Source organism: Pinus tabuliformis, chromosome 7 (assembly GCF_031772625.1).
Source record: "Pinus tabuliformis cultivar Carrire ecotype Pingquan chromosome 7, CPIR1, whole genome shotgun sequence".
Lineage (NCBI taxonomy): Eukaryota > Viridiplantae > Streptophyta > Pinopsida > Pinales > Pinaceae > Pinus > Pinus tabuliformis.
The window spans coordinates 382013624-382039448 of NC_142293.1; the positions used below are offsets into that span (position 1 = coordinate 382013624).

At 37.9% G+C, this 25825-nt stretch overlaps 1 protein-coding gene across 1 annotated transcript; it reads right to left on the minus strand.

The window, feature by feature from the left end:
* Positions 1–7880: 7880 nt before the first annotated feature.
* Positions 7881–8814, minus strand: LOC149247584 (uncharacterized). The gene is made up of 2 exons (XM_089455903.1): positions 8402–8814; positions 7881–8258 (listed from the first exon to the last, which is right to left on the minus strand). The coding sequence occupies exons 1-2, from the start codon at positions 8726–8728 to the stop codon at positions 8205–8207; spliced, it is 381 nt and encodes a 126-aa protein (XP_089312029.1). The 5' UTR covers positions 8729–8814; the 3' UTR covers positions 7881–8204.
* Between the last annotated feature and the right edge of the window lie 17011 nt (positions 8815–25825).

Sequence of the window (25825 nt, forward strand, 5' to 3'; positions counted from 1 at the left end):
TGTCAAGGATGCCATTTGTTTTGTCTCCGATTTTCCCATCATGGTGTGGAAATGGATAGTACAGAGCCCTCTTCCTATATAGGTTTATCACAAAGAACTGTGGGAATCCAATTTCATCCCACATTTCTACAAGATTTGTCATGGAGTGATGCTTCCTATTCATAAAATTCTATATAACAAAGATGCCTCGAGAGTCTCCCCAGAAGCTGAAATTAACATTCTCCCTGTGGGAAGGTGGTTTGGGGAGGAGTTATTCACATACATTAGGGTATTTGGGAGCATTGCTTCATCTCACGTGCTTCCTTTGTATGTCCCCGATAAACTAATGGCCCAAGAAATAGCTTACCAGACCTGTGGTGTTGGGGGAATGAGCAAAGAACTCAAGAATTCTAAGAAGGCCATTTGGCCTCAATTCCCTATAATCAGCAGGGCTTTTGCATTATTTGATTTAGGGCATGCTTTTAAAGAGGTTGATAATATGCTATGTTTATAGCTACCCAAGTTCCCAGGGAGGTATTACGATCTCTTTGATGTTATAAATAATTTTACAACGATGATCAAAATAAAAGTGTTTATTAAAGAAGATGATCTCTTCGACGATGTCTTTCAGCAGAATAGCACTCTCAGAGAGATTCTACATATCACACAAATTCAGTTTGACCAAGGAAAGCTTCAAGTGTTTAACCATTACAGAGAACAGAGGTTGGCAAATGTCCCGTTGGATAAATTGTGCATTGAACCAATAAGGGAGCCCACTCCCAGTATTAGCATAAGTGGAAGTTTAGGAGAAGAGAAGTCTAAATCAAAGTCCGAAAGGGAATCAACTGAAAAATCCAGTAAGAATTCAAAGAGTGAACACAACAAAAGTGAAGTGTCAATAAAAGATACAGATCAGTCTACAGAGAAGCCTGATCAGCAAGTTTTGTCCCTGAAATAGGTTGAGACTCCCGCTCCCCTCGCAAAGCCAACAAAGCCAATTGTAGTAGATCTAGAAAAGGAGTGGGAGAATTTTAATGAGCTAATCAACACTGAGGAACAGAATGAAGAGCCACTGATAAACCCAAGGGAGATAGCCACAGAGATGATAACATAAGAGGTTATGAATACTCAAGACACAGAGCATATTCCTGTTGCCCCGTCATCTGAAATTGTACGGAAAATAGAGGATATTCCTCCTCTGGATGTATTATATAGCCCGCAACATAAGGCTATTGTCAAGAGACAAAGGAAGAAATGAAAAATTGATACTGTACTCTCTCAAGAGGCTGAACCTTTGGATGTCCTTTGGCATGAACCAACTATTGATCAATCAGAAAACCTAACTAGGCTCTCTCATATCGCAGGGGCATATGCTTCTACAACAACTGATAAAGTGAAAGAACTTCAAATGCTATTAAAAGAAATGGAAGATAAAAAAGAAATTTTGAAACAACAACTATCGCAGGCTAGCGTCAGCCGAGAAACAGAGATACAATTGGCAATGCTCCAACAGGACTTCCAGCATATGGAATTAAACTATCAAAGCAGTCTGGCCGATAGAGAAGAACAATTATAGACCATGTTAGGATTGCATAAGGATGATCCTAAAATTGAAGAATTCATCACAGAAGCCCTTGCCCTCAATGACCAACTCTTGCAACAAGAAGAAACACTCTACCAAAGGATCTCGGATTGGAATTTCCATTGCGAAAAAAGTAATAACATTACAAATCAAGTCGTAGATTTACGACTTGATTATGATTCAGTTTTTAAGAAAGTTTCTGACTTTTTGAATTGGCAGAAATCAGAGGAAGGACAAAGAGTGGAATTGCCCAAGATCGATGAATCTCATAAAGAAATGTTATTTGAAAAATGGGATGCACAGCTCAAGGAAGCAGAGCAGGCGATGAAGGAAGCAGCAAAAGCAGCAAACAATGTCATCGACTGCATGAGCGAAAATCTACACACAGTAATTTTAATATCAGATACCACTCCAGGATTCCTCCCAAAGGCACAACAACTTCAAACTAGGTGGAAGCAAATGGCATAGGAAAAGGCAGAGTCAATTAAACAGATATTCAAGTTAAACTGGGATACTTACTGGCAATTCCTGGTAAAACCACATAGCCAGTGTATGACTCTGAAATGCCTCTTAACGTCCACCGAGAAGATAGTGCCAGCACTTGCCAATTCCGTATTCGCAATAAAATTAAAATCTTAGATCGACCAACCGACACTCTTAAAGCCCATGCTGGATATTTGCAACTTAAAAGAACAGATGCATGATTTAGCATAGATACAGTTTTAGTTTGATTTTAGTTCATTTTTGCTTAAAATGAGGAAGGTGGTTTAAACCTCCTCATCTATTTTTGTAATATTTATTTTTAGTTTTCATTAGAGTAGTATTTAAACCCCTCTCATGCATTTAGAGAGGGGTCCAGAATTTTATCAAAAACAATTCTTCAGAACGTGCAGTTTGCCCCCCACTGAGGAGGTTTTGATAAATGAATGGAACAAGATTTATTTATATCTGAGTTTGATGTCTGCTACTGAAATGCACTTTTGTACTCTTAGTGGATATTGAATTATTTGAAGATAAATCTATATCGCTGAAGCTCATGAGTAGAACCTATTACCAATGGTATTTTTATCTCCTAATACTTTTTTCTTATGTGCCAAGTGATAAGTTATTTTCAGTTATTGATATATGAAAGTCTGAATGTTCAGTCGTCATTATTGCACTTTTGTACGATGATAACTATTCTTTTATGCTGAGTGTATGAATAACTCATTATGCGATGTGTTTATCATAATTGTTTCGGCTAATTTCTTATACGAAACAATCATTTTTAATGGATTCCTTTCTCATAGTGATTGAATGATTTTTATTACCAATTTCTGTTGGAAATTACTTTAGATCGCATAAACAAAGTGTTACTCTCGGGATAGTTTAAAGTTAGATGTTTTCTTTCATTAGAATAAAATTGCATATGTATGTTAATAGATAGATTAGATTTAGAATAAAGCATTCTCCCCATAAACCTTTAAAAAAGAAAAACATCATCTCGTTAGTGCACCGTCATAAACAAATTTGGAAACTGGTCCCATCACCCCCAGTCAGAGCCACTATTCCAAACAGAAAAGGAGCCGCTTTCAAGGTCCGGATTGGGTGGTTATCCCCCTTGTTGTAAACCTGATTTTCCCCCCTTCAACAGGTCCAAAATCCCTTTCTCACATCAAAGCCCTTAGAATTTTTCTACAATCAAATACCTTTCAAACAATGCAAGAAAGATCTCAAATGAAGTATTTATGAAAAAGTTATACCACCCAAAAATTGATCATCCTGTTTAACCAACATGGTTCACCAGGATGCCAAATCATCACCTATTACTCTTGTAAAATGGGTTATCCATGTGAAGACTATGAACACGACTATAAAAGGGCCAAAATTGTAACTCTAATTGAGAGTTGAAAGAGTCTAGCTTAACCCCTAGTTGTCTATCAAGCTATGTTATAATCGGTCCATTAGGAGGAAAAGGAGTTCCATTAATTTTTATTGTTTCTTGTTCCACAATAGAGAATAAAAACTTGGGAGTGGAAGTGAGAGATCATAATAGAGGGGGTTTAGTGTCTATAGTATCCTATCATGCCACATATTTCAAGTAGCTCCACTAAGAGTGTCTTGTCCTTTTTACTTTCCTTATTTCCATTCCAAACAAATTATAGCAAACTAGCCTCAATTTCAGACTTAGTTTTCTCTAATATGGGTTTCCCATAGCATATATTTTGTTCATTATTTTTGGTGTGATTGTGTTTCATTTTTCCCTATTTTTCTGCATTTTATTTATTACATGCACAATAGAAAACAATAATTATTAAACCTAGAATTTAAAGAAATTAATCCTCGTAGCATATATTTCAATCTATTTTTATTAGATTTGTTTTGACGAACTGTCTAGTGGAATATCCATGGTAGTTTATAGATCACTTTTTCTTGGCATTTTTTAAATGAAGTCTTCAAGATCATTTTGCTAAAGAGTTGTTCCATTAGATTAATAGTCTTTGTCATGCATGAACTTTCTAGTGATATCCTTTGTTGTAATAGTTTTATTTGAATCTATCCTTTAATTTTCCTACTTTAGAGATAGAAGAATCTTGAGTGGATTTGAGGTTTGTTCAATTATTAGGGTCCTTCTACTTTCTTCTATTGTTTTTTTTCTTCTTTCATGTATTACAAGTGAACGGAATTTGTAATTCTTAAGAGCACCCATTTTTATGAGCTTATGTTACTCCTGTATGAGTGATTCAATGAATGCATACATACGAGGCATTCTCGAAGATACTCCCATTGTTAGCCTTGAAATATGGAAGGAAGAAATGAAGAACAAGTATTCAAGGTCCATATTTGAGAGATTAAAGAAGATTAGTTTCTCCTCTTTCTTTTATATTCCACATGCCTTTGATTGTTACAACAAATTTTTAAACTTTGTGAAGAACTTTTACAAGGTTTCATAACTCTTAGTGATCCCTTCACTCCTAATGTCTTCCAAAAATACTCACACTCCTTTCATTAAAACCTCTATTCGGTTATCCACTATTGTCTTGTAATCCCTTCCCTCCTCAAAATTATTCTATCCCTTGCACTATTATCTTCCCCACCCCATCCTTTTGGACCGTAACTTCACCATGTCACCAACCCTATCACCCCAACATAGGATATTTACTTAGAAATAACAATTGGGCTAAAGATAAACTTCCCCTCCTCAACCAAAAAAATATTGATCCTCCAAAGGAAAATTTCCTTCAAAAAAATTCCACTTTCTACCTTATGAAATGATTCTTCAACTTTTGAAAAGGATCTACATTTTCTTTGTAATAAACAAGCTACAATGTAGCCTTCAATGCACCCCTCTACCCAGACATCAACCATATGAGGAATTTAGTGAGACACACAATGGAGTGCAATAAGGTTCTAAATAGTCCATTAGATTACCTACTTCTACTTCTTCTCATGAGGGCTTCCTCCAATTGCTTCAATCAATTGTATAGGCTTATCAAGAACTCATGCTACAACACCTAGTAGTCACCTCTACTTGAGTATTCATGCAAAGTTCTTTCTTCACATCACTTAAGCTTCCATTGATTCAACTTTATTGCTTGAGTAACAAAGTCCTCAATATGGTTTGCAAACCAACCATGGATCATACTCGTAAATAACCACTAAGTCATCCTAAAAATATTCTCTTCTAATTCGCGAGACTTGGAAACAAAATCATTTGTTGACATAAATTTGGAGGCTAGAATTCATTAGAGAAATTTTAAGTTCTAAAATGGGCCTCAAAACAAAAATGTACAACAAAAATAAACTTTATAAGGACCAATAGGATTCAATATCATGATGTCAACCATGGGGGATGATTCACCATTTTTGGAGTAAAAGGGTTAAAAAAAAACTATTTTTTTAACTCGTATTTTCAACTTATCTCCCAATGATTTTACTCAAATTTTGAGAGGGAGTGCTCATTACATGCAGACTTGAAATTTTCATCCAAGGAATATCTATGTTGCATACTTTTGATGGACCTTACTACACGAAAAATGTGAAATACATGAAAAACGTTATTGCAATCACATTCTTTCATGTATTTCAATTTTTTGTGTAGTAGGGTCCATCGAAAGTATGCAACATGGGTATTCCTTGGATGTAAAATTAAATTTCGCATCCAACAAGTGCTCTTGCTCAAAATTTGAGTAAAATCACAGGGAGATAAGTTGAAATTACAATTTGAAGAAATAAATTTTTTTCCTTAGGAGGCCCATTTTAGACCTCACAATTTCTCTAATGCTTGCAGGTTGTCCAACATAGTACACATCATAGTCTAGAGTGCTAGTATATTTAATTCCCTAAGGAGAAGGTATCACCTCAAGTTGTTGAAACTCATAGCTAAAGAGGAGATTTGTGAGATGGAGGAGGATCATTTCTTAATGCTAACAAGATCACCAAAAATCCATTATTTTTCTAGGTAGATCTATTTATACATTCAAATGGTAGACATAACATGTATAATACAAATACATAATAGACCTATAGGAACTTATAAAATTTATAGAAGTGCAACATTTATCATTCAAATAGTACATAAGATATAAGGCAACCATGGGATTCCTTCCTTACATTTAGTGTCAAAACAATGATATGGCATTTAAACAACCTTGCACAAGAGTGGAAAAAACATGACACCTATATATATTTTCTCTCAAATCAAGCATGGTACAAAATGACTATTACAACCATTATATCCTCTCTACTCCCTTGCGCACCCCTTTCCCCATGTAACTCCACTGTCTTCCTTCTCTCTCGAACCACAAATCGACTCAATTGCCAACCATCAGTCTTACTATGCCCACCTTTAATTGGTTGATTCGAACAACTCATAACTATTTCAATCAAGATGATGCATTGTTCATCTACCCCTTGATTTGGTTAACACATCATTTCTCTACTCTACATATCACTTCATCATTTTGATATGCTACACAAAAGCTCTCCCAACTATTACCCACAAGTGTAGGTCCAACACCTTTATTCTCCAATGTCGTCTTTTAATATCCTACCTTCAACTTGCACCTAAATGCATTAAATAACAAAATCAAAAATCTACTTCATGGGGAGAGGTTGAGGATGGAAGCCTTTTTTGGAGCGATTTAAGTTATTTCAAGGGCGTCCAAGCTTGAACAAGTTTTGCACAATCTTGATGATAGCATCCCAGTATTAGGAACTTGTTCTTCCCCTAACCTAATCTTAACCTAATTACTAAAAATAATAAACAAAACTAACCCACCAAACTCTTTTTTACTTTTTTTTAACTTCATTTAACTTAGAGGTTACCTTCATAATCTTTCAATATGCTTCTACTCTTACTTTTCAATGCCCCATAAACCATGTTGACGTTATATAACACTCTTAAGCATATTTTGGAATTGCAGACATGCCGAGAAAGAAAAAGAGCAATGGGGTCCATCCTCTCCGTGCTTGTTCATGTTAGAAAAGACATTATTAAGTTACAAAACCAAACTAGATAACAAATGCCAACATTCAAACAATTGAAGACGTTTGTTCAGAATAAAGAGCTTCGAATCTCACATGGAATAACAAGGCGACGTTTGTTCAGAATAAAGAGCTCCGAATCTCACATGGAATAACAAGGCTCTCTTTTTCTTGGACTTCCGAAAACGACTTCTGAAAACCCTATTCCGAAGCAAAATTGTCAGTCCTCTGTCTTAATGAACAGGTTCTTAAGAAATGGAGAGCAGCACATGGTAAGGTGTGGGGTTTATTTTTTATTCTTCATTCATTTGTATTAAAAGTCTAGGGTTTTGTATTAAAAGTCTAGGGTGGTTTTATCCACATTATGTAGGGATAAGATTGTAAATCTAAGGTGATTTTATGTATTAAAAGTCTAGGGTGATTTTATCCATATTATGTATGGATAAGATTGTAAATCTAAGGTGATTTTTAGGCGGGTAAGAGACTTATTATATAATTTTTTGATTGGATATTAGATTTTCTGATGGGATATATCAATAGTTAAAAAAAATAAAGATGTGGAAAATAATGTTTTTATTCTTCTAATTTATCTAATATTTCTTTGAGTTAATACTAATGGATTTGATTCTGTCACATTTAAATTGGCGTGTTTCCCTTTTTAGCCCAACATGAATTTAGAAAGTTAAACTTTTTGACTTTCTCGTTCTTATATACTGTGCAGTTTGGTGTTGTAGTTACTGATTTTGGAACGAATAAACGAGATTCTAAGTTCACAACCTTTGTTTATCCATAAATAATGTGTGGAGAAAATTATTTCCAGAGCCGAAGTATCTGATCCTGTGAAGAAACCAAATGTAAGAAGCTATCATATTATATTATTATAGGATGCGAACTGCCAGTGACAGAAGAGCAACCCAGGCGCTACATAAAGCCATGCAGCAGCAGAGAGCGTGACATTACGCTATACTCTCTATCCTAACACACATATTGCTACTCAAAATAACACAGACATAGACACACATATTAGAAGGCACTATTTATTTACTGAAGGATCCTCCTGCTGTTACTTATATGGTGTTAATTTAATACAACAGACCCGCCTCGTCCTCCTCTTCACCGGTGGCACACTAGGAAGAATGGTGCCCACCGGGGAGGGGAGCTTGTCGTTTCCACCCTTCTACTTGCTCCCGCCTGTTTTCCTTTGGACATCTTCCTCCTCTTCTTCGCTCGACTGCAAATGCAAAAAATCAAGGAATATCATTATCAATCAAGAAACATCATTGTCAGCCAAGAAACAAAGCAAAGAGATCCCACGGAAACCCGTGATGTCGCAATCAATGAAGAAAGAAATTAGTAAGAGAGATACCGACTTACAGAGCTGCGGTCACAGCTGTCTGTGCTGTGAAACTTTCCTTGTACACCCGTGTGTTGTTGCTTCTCAGTTTCCCCAGCGGTAAAATGTTGTCCACGCAGAGGCTGAGTTGGATGATAGGGAGCGAACTGAGCCCGATGGTGCGTGGCAGCACCATGCGGAGCAGCAACAGCTAGATAATAAGGTGCGGTGTGAGCTTGATAGTGGGTGTGTAAAGCAGGAACCTGCATCATCTGGTCATCGTGCCTTTTACCCTTATTTCCGTCCTTATTCTTGCCGAACAGATCGAACAGAACGCTGTCCTTGTTCTCTGGCGCCTTTCCAGCCATGGCACTACAAATTTGAAAAGCTATCAACCTGCAAATTCAAATATAAACATCAGAGTGAATAAACAACACCAGATATGAAGAATGAAGTCGATGAAAAAAACCAAGAAGAGCGTGGGTATTTATAGGGCTATGAGCCGTGTAGAGGTCGCTTCTTTAGGGTTGCTGCCGCGCCGCGTGGACGATAACTGTGCTGTAGGAATAGTCAAAAGTCTGTAACTTCGAAGGTAACGTCAGATGCAAGTTACCGCAGTATAACAATTTAGATAAATATCCTCTGGTTTTAATACTATGAGACTTTTGGGTGGTTATCTAGATTCTATATTACAGTTGATATTTGTGTGTGATTTTTATTTTTATTATAGATTTTGAAAATATTATTAAGTTGATTGTAGATTTTTGGAATATTTTGAATTTAGATAATTAAAATAAATATTTTCAAAACTAAATCAATTGTTTAATATTTTTTGTTTTTTGGTTATCAAATTTTAAAATATTTTGAAATTTAATCGAATTAGATGAGACAATTAATTTCGCTCATTTTCATTAAATTCTAAATATTCTAAGATCAAGTAAATTTTAGTTATATGTATATGTATATGATAAGTTGATATCTGTTGAATTGAGACTTCTGTGATTTATATCTGTTTGAATTGAATATCTGCTCTCCCTATTTAATATCTAGCCATGATCTGGTTCTTCAACTTACCTTGACGATGAACCACACTAGTTAATTCGAAAAACCTCCAACAAATATATTCTAATGTGATTTACACTAAAAAATCTTCTGAAAAAATTGCAAATTTAAACGACGCAGAATAAAATAAAATAATATAAAATAATGTGAAGATTTAATTATATGTAATTAAACATTTACAAACGACTAAATTGGTATCATACCGATGTAAGGTTTAGTAGATTATCGTACAAGTAATTATTTTCGAAGGATGTGATGTGTTGTAAGTGAACGAGTGTTGCGTTCTGATGGAGGACGCTACGGAAAGAAAGTTGTGTTGTGATGGGCGAGGATACGGAAAGAAAGCCATGTGTGGTTGAGAATCAAAATGTTAAACTAAAGTCAGAGTGTTAGAATGTGTGGCTGAAAATTAAAATATTTAAATAAATTGATATAACATGTGGTTCAGGGCGTTATATTTTTTTGAAAATATTTATTTACCATTGATTTCCCAAGTTAATTTAATTTAAAGGTTTTAAAAAAGGTAAAGAGGTTTTAATTTCGTTTTTTATTATTTTATTTTTTCAAAAATGCAAAATAGCTTTTAAAATTATTAAAATTTTATTTTATTTTTTTATTATTTTTTTTCAATTTTTGGGAGAAATTTTATATTTTAATATATTATTAGTATAATCTTTTTAAATTAGGGTTTATAAAGTATTTAAAAGGATCTAAGTTTTTAAGGTGTAATTTTTTTATTATTTAATTTTATGTGTTGCTTATAGATTAAGTTGTTACTTTTTATTTTTGTTATTATGTAATTTTATATGAAAATGATTATTTTATATTGCTTTGTTATTGTTGCGATGAGACTTAGTATGGGAGAGATGTTGTCACCTAATTTTACATTTTTTTTTGTAAGTCAACATAGAGGATTTATATTACTTTAACTAAAACATAGTACAAAATAATAGTTGGTTTGCCAGATTGGGAACTAGACCAGTTGCAAAAATAGACTTTCTTAATACCACTTTTGTCCAAGAAAACCATTAAGTTCTTTTGTTTCTTGTTCCACTTAAAAAAATAATAAAACTTACTACTATGACTATGGTCGCTATAAGGTCTGTGTAGCTGATATCTCTGGTAATGCTGGTCTACAAACCTATATTTTACAAAAAAACTACTAGTATGCATAATTAAGCTCAAAATTAAATAAGCTATTGACAAAGTAAACCAGAAAAACAAAGCTTCTGCATACTTGAACCTCATTCCACAGGAACCTTGTCAGATGTAGCTTTTGTTGGAGTCACTGTCGGAGCTGCTGCTTAACGATCACCAAAAACTTCAGCCTCCCGAGCCCTATACTTCCGCAGACAAGTTAGTTCACCTTTAGCTTCCCCCAAGGTTATGTCTATATATGAATGTACTTGAGATAAATGGTAAATTAAGTGTTCAAGTCATTGATGCGATCGTCCTACAACTTCTCAATATTAATCAGCTCCTTCAAAACCAATTCAATACCTCCCAGGCGTTAGTTGATGTCCCTCAATCGACATAGGGTATCCATCTGACCTTTGGCCTTTTCCTCCGATGCTTCTGCTTACAACTTTTCCACCAGGGTTTTCACATGCCATGTCATTTCTAGAGTTTTATGGTAGAGGGTCTCACAGGTCCTAGTTTCACTCATGTCAATGACCCATTCAACCTCCTCTTTTATTTGATTGTCCGGGAGAGCCCTCCTTTGCTTGCGAACCTCATTCTCCCAAACCTCCACCACTTCTTTACCCATCTGCGGAATTGTAGCGTGAAAGATATATGTTGTTGCCCTTGCATCCATTTCCATGCAAGAAATATTATTACAACCCACCCCTTGTGCCTCCGCTCTGGGTCTCCCTCTCGACCTACCCACAGAATACCTAACTTTTCCCATTCTCAACATAGAAACCTACCCCAACTTTAGAACTTCTTTTATCAAGGCTCTGTTAATCCACCACTACTCAATTGCCAAGCACATATTGCAAAATACAGCTTCCATCCCATAATTTAAATCTTGTTCTGCTATCTTGTTATGTCCTTCCGGCTTTTTTGTACCTTCCACTGTCATCTTCACACCCTCTGATTTTCCTTTGATAAGATTGTCACTCCGTGTAAGACTGTTCCATATCTCCCTGTCATTCTCCAAGCTCAACGAATTGTACAGACTCATAATCATCATTTTTCGTCTCTCATACATATCCTCTGCTAGTATCATACCTGCCCACCTCTCGGTCACCTCCTTATCATGTATGAACTAACTTGCATGATTCGCCTTGATGGAGACATTCATAATTTCACCTCCTTTTCTCTCCACATTGTCCATGCAATGATCCCATGTGCCCATTCTCCCACCATGTTTTGATATTCCTCTTGCTTCCATGATCACAGATTAATCAATCATGTGATTAGGTGGCGCTCTGTCCGAGCTTAAGCTCACTTCTACATTGTACTCATTGTCAGTTGTCGTGGAACTATCTCTTTCCGCAAACTTCCAGCATTATTCCTTGAGGTGTCCCTCCTGGAGACCTTTTCATGCCATATCATTAAGTGTCTGCGAGCTGGAAACCCCTTCGTTAGCCAACCTGTCTTCCATCGTGTTTGTTGACCTCTGCTAGGCTAGATTCCATTATTTTCAAAATCACTAGGTGGTGTTGAATGTGCTGGATTAATTGTGCCAGACACCAATTCCTTACAACCTTCCTTACCTTTGAGCCACATTGTAGCCTCCTTGCCACTTGGATGTATATCAACGACTCTCCTTCTATAGTAGCATTAAAAATTCTTTCTCGAGCCAAAATTTCCATCCCTTACTCCAGGGCATGGAATTTAACTGCGTTATTGGAGGCATGTCCCAAATTTATGAAAAATATCCTACAAAGTTTCCTTGTCCAATTTCATATTACTCCACCGCCTCCTGTGCTACCAAGGTTCCTTTTAGATGCCCCATCAAAATTGAACTTAAAGAAACCTTGGGGGGGAGGCATCCAAATTGTTAAGCCCAACAAGATTCGAGGATCTCTAGCCCAGGATACCTGCAAACCAGGGTAATCGATCTTTAAGAGCTTTGGGACTCTTTCCTCCTATGGAGATGGTTGTTCCTCAGATATTTTGGGTCATTTACTAATTATTGTTTCCTTTAGCTGGCACCGAATTGATTCCACCAAGCGTTCTACAAGGAGTTCCTTATTTTGGAAGATTCATCGGTTTTGTTCCTTCCATACTTAATAGAGAATGAAACCAAGAGCTACATACAAGGTGAGGTTTACCACTTCATTCTTTGTGTAATTCCCTTGCCATTTCCTAATAGTCTCTTGTATATTGTCCCTGATTCTATCAGTTTTCCTGAAGATATAAGCTATCCAATCCCATATGACAGACATATAACTACAGGTGTTTAAAATATGATTTAGTTTTTCCTCCTCTCTTTCATAGAGACAAAGCCATGAGGCTCCAATGGAACCTCTCTTCACCATATTTTCCCATGCGAGAACTTTCTTATGCAACGCTAGCCACAGGAAGGTTTTAATTTTCGACCATCGAGACAATGACCACAGTTTCTTCCAAGCTCAATCAGTTGCCACATCTTGAGCACCTTCTATATAACCTTTGGCCCCGTTGAGATTAAATTCTCCACCTTTTTTCCCTCATCTTAATTGATCCATGTCATTATTATAGAGGATTCTTCTTTGACTTAATTCCTCTGCTAATCCTTGAACCACCTATTCATTCTGGTTAGGCTCCTGAAAGAGACTAAGGTTCCATTTTTGCCATTTATTTCCATCCAACCCTTGTTCCAAGAAATGGTGCACTTCCCAGCAGCCCTAGCTCTTAGTGAATAATTGGATGAGACGCCACTCCTTTGCTTAAACTAGGTTGTTTTTTGCACGCATCTTCCCAAAACAAAACTGACCTTCCATTTCTGATCTCCCAAAAGCAATGTTTTTGTATTACTTCTCTATTTCCCCAGGCTAGATTCCATAACTCCAAACCTAGAATTGACCCCTACATATAGTCAAGGTCTTGCTAAGACTAGTTGGGGGTTATATTTTTCTCTCCAGAGCTACGCCCACGATGTCGACCCTCCTTTTAGAAAGCGCCACCAAATTTGACCGTCTCTGGATCCTATAAACCTAGCCCTTAGAACCTTTTGGTTTACATATAGTGTTTCAGGCTACCAACACCCATTTTTGATTATCCTCAACCCCTCTCCATAAAACATTCCTTTGAATTTCTCAATTTTTTTGCAAGACCTCTTTGGGAGCTGGGAGTATTCATAACATATACCCTAGAATCACTTATAGGATGACTTTACTCAAGACTAACCTACCTAGAATATTCAATGCTATGAAAGTCTAATGTTTAACCCTATCCTCCAAGCTCGACACAACCTTATCCCACACATAACATTACATTTAAAAATAGTAAAATAATACTTTACATTAACAAATTAAAAATAGTAATAACAAAAGAAATTAATGTATTTAAAATACTTCAATTTTCACCTTAGTTTACTTAACTTTCAATTTTCACCTTAGTTTACTTAACTTTATATAAAGATATAAAGTAACTGAAAGTAAAAATAAAATAAAAAGTACCTTTTAGTATGAGGAAGAAATGTATTTTATTCACTACTTAATATGGAGATAAGTAAAAAATAATAATTTACTTTTTAGTACAAGGAAGAAATGTAATTTCTTCACTACTTAATATGGAGATGAGAAGAAATTGTACTAGCAATTGCACCAGATGTTGCAAAGGAAGCGTTGTCAATCGGTAGCATATGAAAAAAGAGCATAGATGAAGAGAGATGTGATATGTTATGTGATCTAGATGTTTCCAAGCTTGGAATTGCTTCCATTGAAGCATAAACTACTTCCTCTAACAACAACTAATAAATTAATTTAAGTCTACAACAGGTTTACCAGGTCATACATGAATGGAGACCCCCAATTTCATGAGGTTCAACAAAAACAATTGCTACTAGTGCTAGATCAATGGATCATTCAACATGTAAAACAAGTAGATGAGCTTGTGTTGGTTCAATTAATTCAACGGGTGAGATCCTAAGATCTAATTGGTGAGATTTCTCACTCTGGATCTCCTATGGAATGGAAAATGGCTCCCAAACTCCCATTAATGATCTTTCATATATGTGACCTTACCTTCCACTAAGTATGAAACTGAAACAACGCACTGCAATTTCTCCAAGAGGTGGAACTGATAAAGAGAGCTTGAATTTCATTCTTGATTGAATGTTTATAACAACTCTGTAAATATTTTCCTGGAGATCAAGTTCATGACAAAGAATGAGATAGATATTCCCTTTTTCTTCCATTATAACTTAATTGCAATCATTTTCCTGTAAGAAGCTAGGAGAATTATTTTTATTTGAAAGTAGATATGAGGCTTCCACAAAGCCAATAAAAACCCATCCTGCAAGACTCACAAACATGGAATGTACGAAAGATCTACAAATAACAACTTCATTCAAATGATTGAATTAGGAAAAAAAGAACAACTTGAATATATCAAGCTAGAGACAAAAAGAATGATGAGATAAACATTTCCCAAGTAGAAAAACTTTATGCACTCATCATTTACTTAGAATTAGAGCACACAAAATGTCTTTTACATTGAGGGAGCTAGATCCAAGTTGCATTGGTTAACTAAAATGGCCTAAGTTGTATTGAAATATGGGCACTATATTCATCAAATGTTCAAAAGGATTAAGGAAGATTCATGTGGATGAACAACTTTTCCTCCCTTAGACACAAAATCAGTAGTGGGAAGCTTCAATCTTAAATTGCAACTGCAAAATAACATCCTAAAAGAAATAGATTACATGCTTGTTCGATATATACAAAGAGGTATACAAGCAGTGTTCAAGGTGACATTACTTAGTTTCCCTACATGGGCATATCATCAACATTCCATATTGCTAGAATATTTACATTCTTAGGAAAATAAGTTCCATTGACATCAACATGTCCAGTTGATTGATGAGTCTCACATTCAAAATTTGAAGATTGAAGCAACCCAAGCAAAGAATCCATGACCGGTTCCTCAATTGAATTGGATTCTAAGGTCTCTTGGCTTGTTTGGGGATTCATAACCTTTTTTTCAAGCAATGAGCTACCATCATGATGAATTCCTTCAGAGATACCCATTTTTAATTGTGCTTCCAAATTCATGAAATCAACCCCATTTCCCACAATAGTAGTGTTGAGTGCAGATAATGTTTTGGGGGTTTCAGCATCATCAACCCCTTGAGGTAAACACAAGTCATCAAAATAAATAAAATTATAATCAGAATTCAAATTCCAAGAGTCAGCATGATTTTCAAGGGACTCAACTTTAGACACAACCTTATGAGAAGGTGGCATAAGTATTTTCAAGTTGTTAGTATTGATGTCCTGCAATTGATAGTTGGTGTTGTGATCCCTTTGATGCAATTGCTATTAGATCGTAGTGCAAGGATGGTTGATGAAGTCCTAGCTACAATGGTAATTCCTACAGGCCATCTTGGGGGGATAATGGCGATTGATAACACTAAGGAAATACCAATATTGGTAGATTTACTTAGGACTGGTTCACCTTGAAATAAGGAAAATGGAGCTGATACAATGGATCATTCAATAGGAAAAATAATTTGATGAGATCGTGTTGGTTTAATTGATTCAACGAGCAAGATCCTAAGCTTTAACTAGTGAGACTGCTTGCTCTAGATATCCTATGAAATGGGAAAGGGCTCTCAAAATCCCATTAATTACCTTTCATATATGTGACCCTACCTTCCACTGAGTATGAAACTAAAACAACACACCACATTTTTTCCTAGAGGGTGGAATTGATAAAGAGAGCTTGAATTTCATTCTTTATTAAATGTTTATAACAACTATGTAAATATTTTTTGGGAGATCAAGTTGTTGACAAATAATTCGATAGATATTCCCTTTACTCCCATTATAACTTAATTGCAATCATTTTCTTATAAGAATCTAGGAGAATTACTTTTATTTCAAAGGAGATATGAGGCTTCCACAAAGCCAATAAAAATCCCATCATGCAAGACTCATAAACATGGAATGTACGAAAGAGCTACAAATAACATCTTCATTCAAATGACTGGGTGAGCCAAAAGAGAACAACTTGAATATATCAAGCTAAAGACAAAAAGAATGATGACATCAACACTGCCCAAGTAGCAAAACTTTATACATTCATCATTTATTTAGAATTAGAGCACACAATTTTCCTTTTACATTAAGGGAGCTATATCTGCCTTGCATTGGTTAACTAAAATGTCCTAAGTTCTATTGAAATATGGGCACCATATTCATCAAACGTTCAAAGGATGAAGGAAGATTCATGTGGATGAACAACTTTGCCAACCTTGGACACAAAATCAGTAGTGGGAAGCTTAAATCTTAAATTGCAACTTCAAAATAACATCCTAAAAGAAATATATTGCTTGCTTGTTAGAGATACCAGGCCTCCTCCACTGAAATTAGGCAAGAATTTGTGACAAATAATTTAAATTTACAGTAAGGAATTTGAATTTGTGATGGGTAATTTAAATGTTTTTAGGTCAAATATAAGAATTCAACTATTTTAACCCCTCAGTCTTGACGATTCAAAATATTTATTAACAATGAAATAAATTTTAAAAACCCAAAAAACTTTATGTGAACCTCAAAAACCTCAAATTCAAGGCCTCCAATGTGTATCTTCTTACCTACTACAAACAAAAAATCGTATGGCCACTGAAAATCAAACTTAGACTCATTAAACATTACATGTATGTATACAACCCATCAAAAAAGGAGAAGAATGACATAGTCCACACTTCCTTTTGCCACCATTGCAAGAAAAAATTTCCTACTGGATAGCTTATCAATCGTCAAGTGGAAGGAGGATCAAATTGTTCAGATTTCCGCAGCAGCTAGTTTTCCTTCTGTCGTGATCTTTCAAAACGACTGACTGGTTGTTACGCTAGCATGAATAAATCACTTTTAATTTCAAAAAGGTAGTTCCTTATTGAATTGGATTCTTGTAATACAATCAAAGTGGAAACCAATTAAACTGTATATAAATGATTATCTCAGTCAATGATGTACAATGTGTACATATTAATATATGCAAGAAACAGTTGAATTAGTTTCTGGGTCTTCTTGGACTCCAGTAACTACTCAAACTAATCCAAGCTTAATCCTAAGGATTAGTTGTCTAAAATTCCCACCTTAATATGAAGGGATTGTTATAGCTCCAAATCTCACTCTTATGGTTTGTGATGCTGTACTCATGGCCTAGGGTAACCCCTCCTTCCAGACCTGGTCCTAAAATTTAAAAAACAGTGTTTTATCCCTTATACGCGACATTTCCCTGAGTTAAACGCGTGTATACGCGGGTATGTGTATAGCCAACCCGCGTGTATGTATTAAAACACTTAAAAAAATATAAAACTCCTCATTTTCGGGTGGAGATCGCGGGTTTTACCTGCTAATCACCTGTTAGTGCCCGTGGCCCAACTGTTCCCAACCAACTCCTAACTAAAAAACTACTTTGGAGATGGTATAAAAAGACCTCAAAGGGAAGGCCTAAGGGAGGAGAGAATAGAGAGAAAGGTTATTATGCTGAGATTTTCCCCTTGACCAGGTCTGAAGTCCCTTGTGCCTTCTGCACTTCCCCCATTTTGTACACGAAACCTTTGTTTCCTTGTGTGTTGATGTTCATCCACCATTTATGACATCATGGAGAGAGTCATGGAAGGAGTTTTGTTAGAGGCTTGAGGCTGGAACGGATCCGGAAGGAAGCTTTGCTTGGAGCCTGTTGAAGGTGATTCAGGTGAACATATTCCTTTTTATGTACTTTATTTGTCTATAATAAAAGAAACACGTGTCTTGGTTCCCGAAATGAATCTTCTTTATGTTAATGATAGTCATGTTTAGAATTCATATGTAAATGGTTGTTTGGATTTCATAACTAACTATCTTTCTTTATAACATGAAGATGGTTTCTTTATAAGTTTTGTCCATATACTGTTGTGTTCTTTGAATTGGTTGTTTTGCAGGACAAAAGAGAAGAAGGGAACTCCAAGAAGGGTTTGGACCCTAAAGGCCTTCTCAAACGTAGGACCAAAGGTACGTACCCTTATCATAGAATTTGCTTATAATAGCATAATGGCTGTATGAATGCATGTTTCTTTGAATAGATAACTTTCAGTCTGCTAGGGTTTCAACCCAAAAAGCCCTAGGGGAGTAATTCCCTCTATCAGAATTGGCGACTCCACTGGGGACAACACTCTTGTTGTTCCTAGTTTGGGTATTTTTCAAGCCAATCAGGGCTCAGTTGCCTTGTCTGCTTGCTGTTACTGTCTGGTCTGTTCTTGAACTTTAAGCTTTGCCAGTTTCTTTAGTTTGTTTTTTATTTTTCTTGAAGCTTTTCATACACGCTGTTTTTCTTAGATACAAAGGCATATATACGCTTGTTTCTTTGAGTGAACCCGTGTATACGCAGGTTTCCTCAAACACAGTCACGTATACACGCAATCTGTACTTAAGTACAGTCGCGTATATATTGCAATTTTCGAGATTTATAAATCTTTTTAGTCTCTGAAGGCTTGTCTGGTGGTTTGAGTTAGTCTGAAACAGTCATTTTCCAGTATCAGTTATTTGTTTTACAGCGAGCATCTCGTTCTGAATTCTCTTTGATTATAAGGAGTATTGGTCTTGTTTTTTTTTGATTGCAAGCGTCATCGTTTTTGGCTAAAGCACGCAAGATTTCTTGCTAGGAATCTTGGCTGCTCTGTTTCATCAGGGTAGGGAGATTGAATTCAATCTTTGTGTTAATCTTGCTTTTGGTGACTTTTTGTTTGCTTGACAAAACCGCTTTTTGTGACCATCCACTTCTTTGTTTCATGAAAGTTGTTGATTGACACTTTCTTGGAATTTGTCTTTTTGATCTTTTGGTTTTCATTGCCAGAGCTTTCATTGCTACTTTTGATTGTTAAGAGTGATTTCAAGCACATTTATTTTTGTTGAGTTTTCATCCATTGAGTGGTGTTGATTCGCAAAAGTGTTTAATTGCCTATTCTTCGATCACAAGTTTCAGTGTTGTTGAGAGCATTTTTGAAAAGACTTTTTTGCTTGTTGCTTTGAAGAAAATCTTTTGAAAATCCTAGTTTTGCTTTCTTGAACTTGCTTTTCATTTGGTTTCCTTTTAGTGAAGTGAAAGTGCTTTATGTTTGTCTTAGAACTTGTTTTTAGCGTTTAGACGAAATGAATGGTAACATCTCATATTACATCTAAGCATTGTAAGTGGCAAGATAAAGATTGATAAGCAAGCAACTTTCATTTTTGTTCAGAGTAGTTTTAGATCTTGCATCCACATATAATTGTTGCATTAGGATAGATTTGCATCCCCTTTTTAGGCATATATAGCTTTGTTAGCTTTTGTGAGTGTGAAGTGTGCATTAACGAAAAGAAAAGGAACATTTGTTTTATTAGAAGTACCTCTGAACCCTATAGAAATTGCTCTTCATCGAAAAATGAAAAAGTGCATGTCCATGTAGTTAAGTTTTTATTAATTTCTTTTGCGTCAAAAAACACCACTAGTTTCACTTCCGTTACCTTGTGACTTAAAGAACAGCCTAATAAAATCAAGCGCTAACTAAAATTCACTAGAACTTTTTGTTTTAGTCAGTTACACCAACAAGATTAGGATTTTAGGGCCTTGGATTAGGCGAGTGGAGAGTTAACTCTCCAAGGCCATATAAACGTCAAACGTAGGAGCCTGAATAACGAGAGAAAATCCAATAGCGTTAGGAAGACCAGGAAAGCTCCGGATCTGGGAGTTAAGCACGAGGGTCTGTGAAGACAGGGAAGAGAGATACCCCCTCTCCTACTTGTCCAAACTTACCTCACGACTGTTCTGCCTGGCTTCTGCGACAAGTTGGTATCCATAGTTGCTACTCCTAGGGAACTACACAGGTGGCTGCGGAGGGGAATCTCGTGGCACTTGAGGTTGACGTTGCATCACTCTCGACAGTACTACTGGAGGGCACCCTTGCGAAGATTGGGGGCTTGCACCGGCGCAGGCTATTGTTAGGAGGTCAGCATAACTTCCTCTGATACCTTCGCTGATAGGATTGGGCCCTAATCATCCCAGACTATCTTCGGAAGGCCCCTTATTTCACTTTCTCGTATTTTGGTGTCCGGTCTTAATCACCCGGAGTGGAAATACTTGGAAGTTGTTTGACTGGTTGTATCTTTAGGGACTTTATAGTGTGTGCTCTGTGCTCCTAGTTGGCCTAGCTTTCAATTTTTTGAGTCTTTATTTAGATCATAAAAAAAAATTCAAAGTGGCTGACCGATCTCCAAGACGGTCTCGAAGACTTCGTGGTCTCTCGCCACCAAGTTTAGAGCCTTCTCCTAGAACGCGCAGAGGCAATACTACCGGTGGATTCCCTCCCACGCCAGTTGACGCATCAGGGATTGATCCTCCTCTCGGGGGCATTAGCGGCCAAGCAAGGCCTGACACTTCTGAACAAGAGAGGGACACTCCAGTCCCTTCTCGAGTTCTCTTTCAAGCGGAGAATAACATAGAGGTAGAAGAACTTTCAGAGTCGTTAGCGGCTCCAAATTCTCCTCTACCATCTAGTCATCCAGACGTACTGCAATATGTTGGGACTCCAACACATAGACCGTCAAGTCCAGGTTACACTATGCGCTTACCATCGATGACCACTACTGGAAGCATGGCTTCTACGAGTGCTACGACTATGCAAACCCCAACATCGGTGCAAGGGGGAGGAACCATTTCCATCTCCTCTGCTTCTTTGTTTGGATCTTTTGCTAGCACGTCTATAGTTGGGTCTACCTCCATTCCGTCCACGAGTGGAAATGCCCAAACCAATGCTTTTGGTACTGGATTCTTCCCATTTGGCACCCATTCACAGGGTATTCCATCAGTTCCGTTTAGTGCCGCTACGTCCATGATGGGCGGATCAGCTTCATTCCAGGGTTTTCCTTTTGGAAGTGGTCATATACCACATTCCAACGTGACGGTAGGATCCATGCCTTTTTCTTCTATGGGACAAAGCAGCAATCCTTTCCAAGGTTGGAATAACCCTGGGGTTAGTAGCGCGGGAACTGGGAATCCGTTTATTGGCCAACAAGGGAATAGGCCATACTCCACGGTTAGTATGTTTCAAAGTATTCCTCCCCTTGCTTTGGCTTGGAATCCGTATCATGGGTTATCAACTCCCTACAATCCTTTAGGAGGAAACTTTGCTGGTTATGGAGGTTATACGGCCGGAGTTGGTCAAACTCTGAATTTTGCTAGACCACAAGGCTTGCCTTTTGGTTCAGCTGGTTCTACGGGTTACTTCGGGCAGCCTGGTGCCTCCCAAATTCCAGGACAATCTTTTCAGAGCTTTGGGAGTTCTGCCCAGTCTGGGTGGAATCCACAAGGTCCTCCTAGGCTTTCGTTTCTAGCAACGTTAAACTTGCCAGATCTCACTAAGTTAACAAATGACCCAATCAAGTACAATCCAGCCTGGCCTCCGGTCCCAACCAAAATCCCTTCGGACATTCCAAAATTCAAAGGGAAGAGTGGCGAAGACCCAGGCGACCATGTAACCACATTCCATTTGTGGTGCTCATCTAACTCCCTTATCAATGACTCGATTAGGTTGAGACTCTTTCAGCGCACCTTGACTGGTAATGTGGCTAAATGGTATATAGAGTTGCCAGGGGGCATCTTTACATCGTTCGCTGACTTAGCCAATATTTTCTTAAATCACTTCCAGTTGCCTGTCCGCTATGATGCCGGAACTGAACTTCTGGCCACCTTTTGTCAGGATAAGGCAACCCACATTTCTGACCATATTCAGGAATGGAGACGGAGAAAGAGGCTCATTAAAGCCGAAATCCCTCTGGAGTACCGTCTCGAGTGGTTTTTGAAGTCTTTACAACCCGAGATCTCCAAGGATGTCTCCATGTCTGGGGTCTATTCTGAGGAGCAAGCCATTTTTAGGGCCCAACAATTAGAATTGATCTACTCTCAGTCTAGGATCCTACAAAAGTACTTGCCAAATGCTCCTGGATCTAAGGTTGATGTAGCTAAGTCGAAGCCAGGTCCACACGCGGATGGTATCGTCGGGTCAGTAGACACAACTACCGTGAACTTGTTGAATCAATTGCAGCAGTTGTCCTTGCAAACTGCTTCTAACAACCAAGTCACATTGGCTAATCCCCCCGCTTCCCAAACTTCTTCAATAAATGTCGTCCAATCTGATAACCCTAAAGGAAATCAAAATTCCAATGGAAAAAAGAAAGTACGAGGTAAGGAAAAGAACCAGGATGGGAAGCCTGATGCAAATAAATCCGGCAACAACGCCGGTGGTGGTAGAAATGAGTCGAGAAAGAAAGTCAAGTTTCCATGCAAGTTGTGCAGTGGAGACCATCTAACTCATCTCTTCCCTAAGATTGAAGACGCTCAGCGCTTGTTAGGACAGCAAGGGACTTCTAGTTCTCAAGCTGTGTTAACCAACCCGTTTCCCCAAGGGCAGCAACTTCTTGCTGGCGCGAGTTCGAACTCTGGAACCTCCGCTGGGGGCAACCAGGAAGGGGAAAAATCGTCAAATGTTTTCATGATGGGTTCTAATGTCCATGTGGCTACTCGGTCACGTGATTATGGTGAAGCCGAAACTTCCAAGGACAAGACTGTTCCCGGAAGTACAAACCTTCATATTGAGCGACCCCCTGTTGAGACTATACCACGGATTGCGAAAGGTTCCGCTAAACGCGCGACGATTAATCCTAATGCTAGGGCCGCCCAGAATTACTCCATTGTGGAGGATCTGGCTCAGAGTCCGTGCGCCATGTCCGCTTTAGAGGTTCTCCAGTCATGTCCGGCTCAGAGAAGTGCTTTACTCTCCGCAATTGGAGCAGTCGATCCAGCTAACTCTTTAGTGCTCACTTTTGACATGTTAAATGTCAAAAAGCGACTCCCTCATCATATGGCTTTCCAAATAAAGTCTACATACCGAAAAATCAATATTTTTCGCACCGTGATAGATGAAGGAGCTTCCACATGCGTTATGTCGATGTCATGCTGGAAGGCTATTGGATCACCCTCGGTTATTCCTTCACCCACCATTTTGACTGCATTTGATGGTCATTCTCATAAGCCGCATGGGATTATCCCGGCCTTTCCTATATGTGTTTGGGGAAAGGTCGTCAATATTGAAGTAGAGGTCGTCGACGCTAACCTAGACTATAATCTCCTATTGGGAAGGAACTGGGTATACGAGATGGATGCCGTTGTTTCGACTCTGTTTCGTGTCATTTGCTTTCCTCATGAGGGGAAAATCATTAAGGTTGATCAATTTGACTATTGTCCAGTCGATCCTCAAGCAAGCTCTGACTCTACTGTCCCTTTAGTGGATAACCCTCGCCCGCCAACTGAGAATTTAGGAGTAGGGATGTATTCCTCATTGATGGGTACATTTGATCTTCCCTTTCCTTTCGCTAAAATCAATGCTATTTCATCATCTAAGGAGTCTCCTCGAGAAGAGTTCTTTCGAACTCGTTATTTTTCAGACCCTTGGACCTTGCCTTCACCTACGACCACATTAGCTGAAAGACAAGTAAATGGAATGGCATTCCCTATATCTGCAGCTGAGCTTAGATATCAGTCTATCGTAGACTCTGCAGACAACCACTCTGCTCCTTTTTCCGAAGAGGAGTTAGATGGTCATGTGGCCCCGGCTTGGAGCCTTGATTCTACCTCTGCCTTGGACTGCTTAGATTCGGTTCTACCTTCTGAAGAAGCAATCCTTGAAGTAATGATGGGTATAGATCGACCTTGGGAAGACTTACACCATCGTTCATACTTTCTTCCTCCATTGCAGGAAGTAGAATCTAGATTCTCCGAGCTCTTCACTAGTGATGTTTGTACGGTGTCAAACCCTTTAGCTCCAGCACACATTCGTGCCGAAGGTAATATGTTGGTAATTTCAAAAACGATACCTATAAACATCTCTAGGGACCCTAATGCCATCAAGAATATCTTCATCGGAATTGAGTGTTCCCCTAAAGAAATTCAAATCTACACCGACCTTTTTAAGGAATATCGTGATGTATTTGATTGGTCTTATGAGGAAATGCCTGGCATTGATCCTTCTATTGTTCAACATGAGATCAAGACATATGAAAACGCGAAACCGGTTCATCAAATGCTTCGACCGGTTAACCCTAGGAAAGCAGCAGTTATCAAAGCTGAGGTTGAGAAGCTGCTAAGGGCGGGTTTTATATACCCTGTTCCTCTTACTGACTGGGTTTCTAATCCAGTCCCTATAGACAAAAAGCAAGGAACAATCTGAGTATGCATCGATTTTAGGGACCTAAACAAGGCTTGTCCGAAAGATAATTACCCACGCCATTCATTGATCAGATTATCGATGAGTGTGCAGGTAATGAAATTTTTTCCTTCATGGATGGTTTTTCGTGTTATAATCAAATCTCTATCCGTCCTGAAGATCAACATAAGACAACTTTTATATGTCCCTGGGGTACCTTTGCATATAGAAAGATGCTTTTTGGTCTTAAAAATGCTGGAGCCACTTTTCAGCGGGCCATGTCATATGCTTTCCACGACATCAAACATGTCATCGAGGCATACTTGGATGATCTCGCTGCTCGTTCTCGAAAGAGAACTGATCAACCTAGTCATCTTCGATTGGTTTTTGAACGTTGTCGTTTTTATAAAATCCCGTTGAATCCCAACAAGTGCGTTTTCGTGGTTACATTTGGTCGGTTGTTAGGGTTCATTATGTCTAATGAAGGGATTCGGGTTGATCCCTTCAAGGTTTAGGCAATAGTTCAGTTGCCTCCCCCGTCCTCAATTCGACAACTTCAAAGTCTTCAAGGGAAGGCTAATTTCTTAAGACGGTTTATAGCAAACTATGCCAAGATCACTAAAGGGTTCATGCGTTTGCTACGAAAAGGAGTTTCATTTGTGTGGGACGACTTTGCGCAGCGGTCGTTTGATGCTTTGAAAAAGGCATTAGTCTCTGCCCCGCTTTTGAGTCCACCGGATTATGGTAGAGACTTCCTTTTATATCTCGCCGCAGCAGAATCAACCATTGGTATGGTTCTAGTTCAGGAGGACGATGCTCTCACCGAGCACGTGATTTATTATTTGAGTCGAGGCTTAATAGGTCCCGAACTTCGCTATTCTCCGGTTGAGAAGTTGGCCTTGGCAGCTGTCCATGCTGTCCAGAGGCTTCGTCATTATATCTTGCTACGCAAAACTTTTGTCTTAGCGGCAGTCAATCCATTTCAATTTGTCCTTAGTAGGCAAGTGATTGGGGGAAAATATAATAG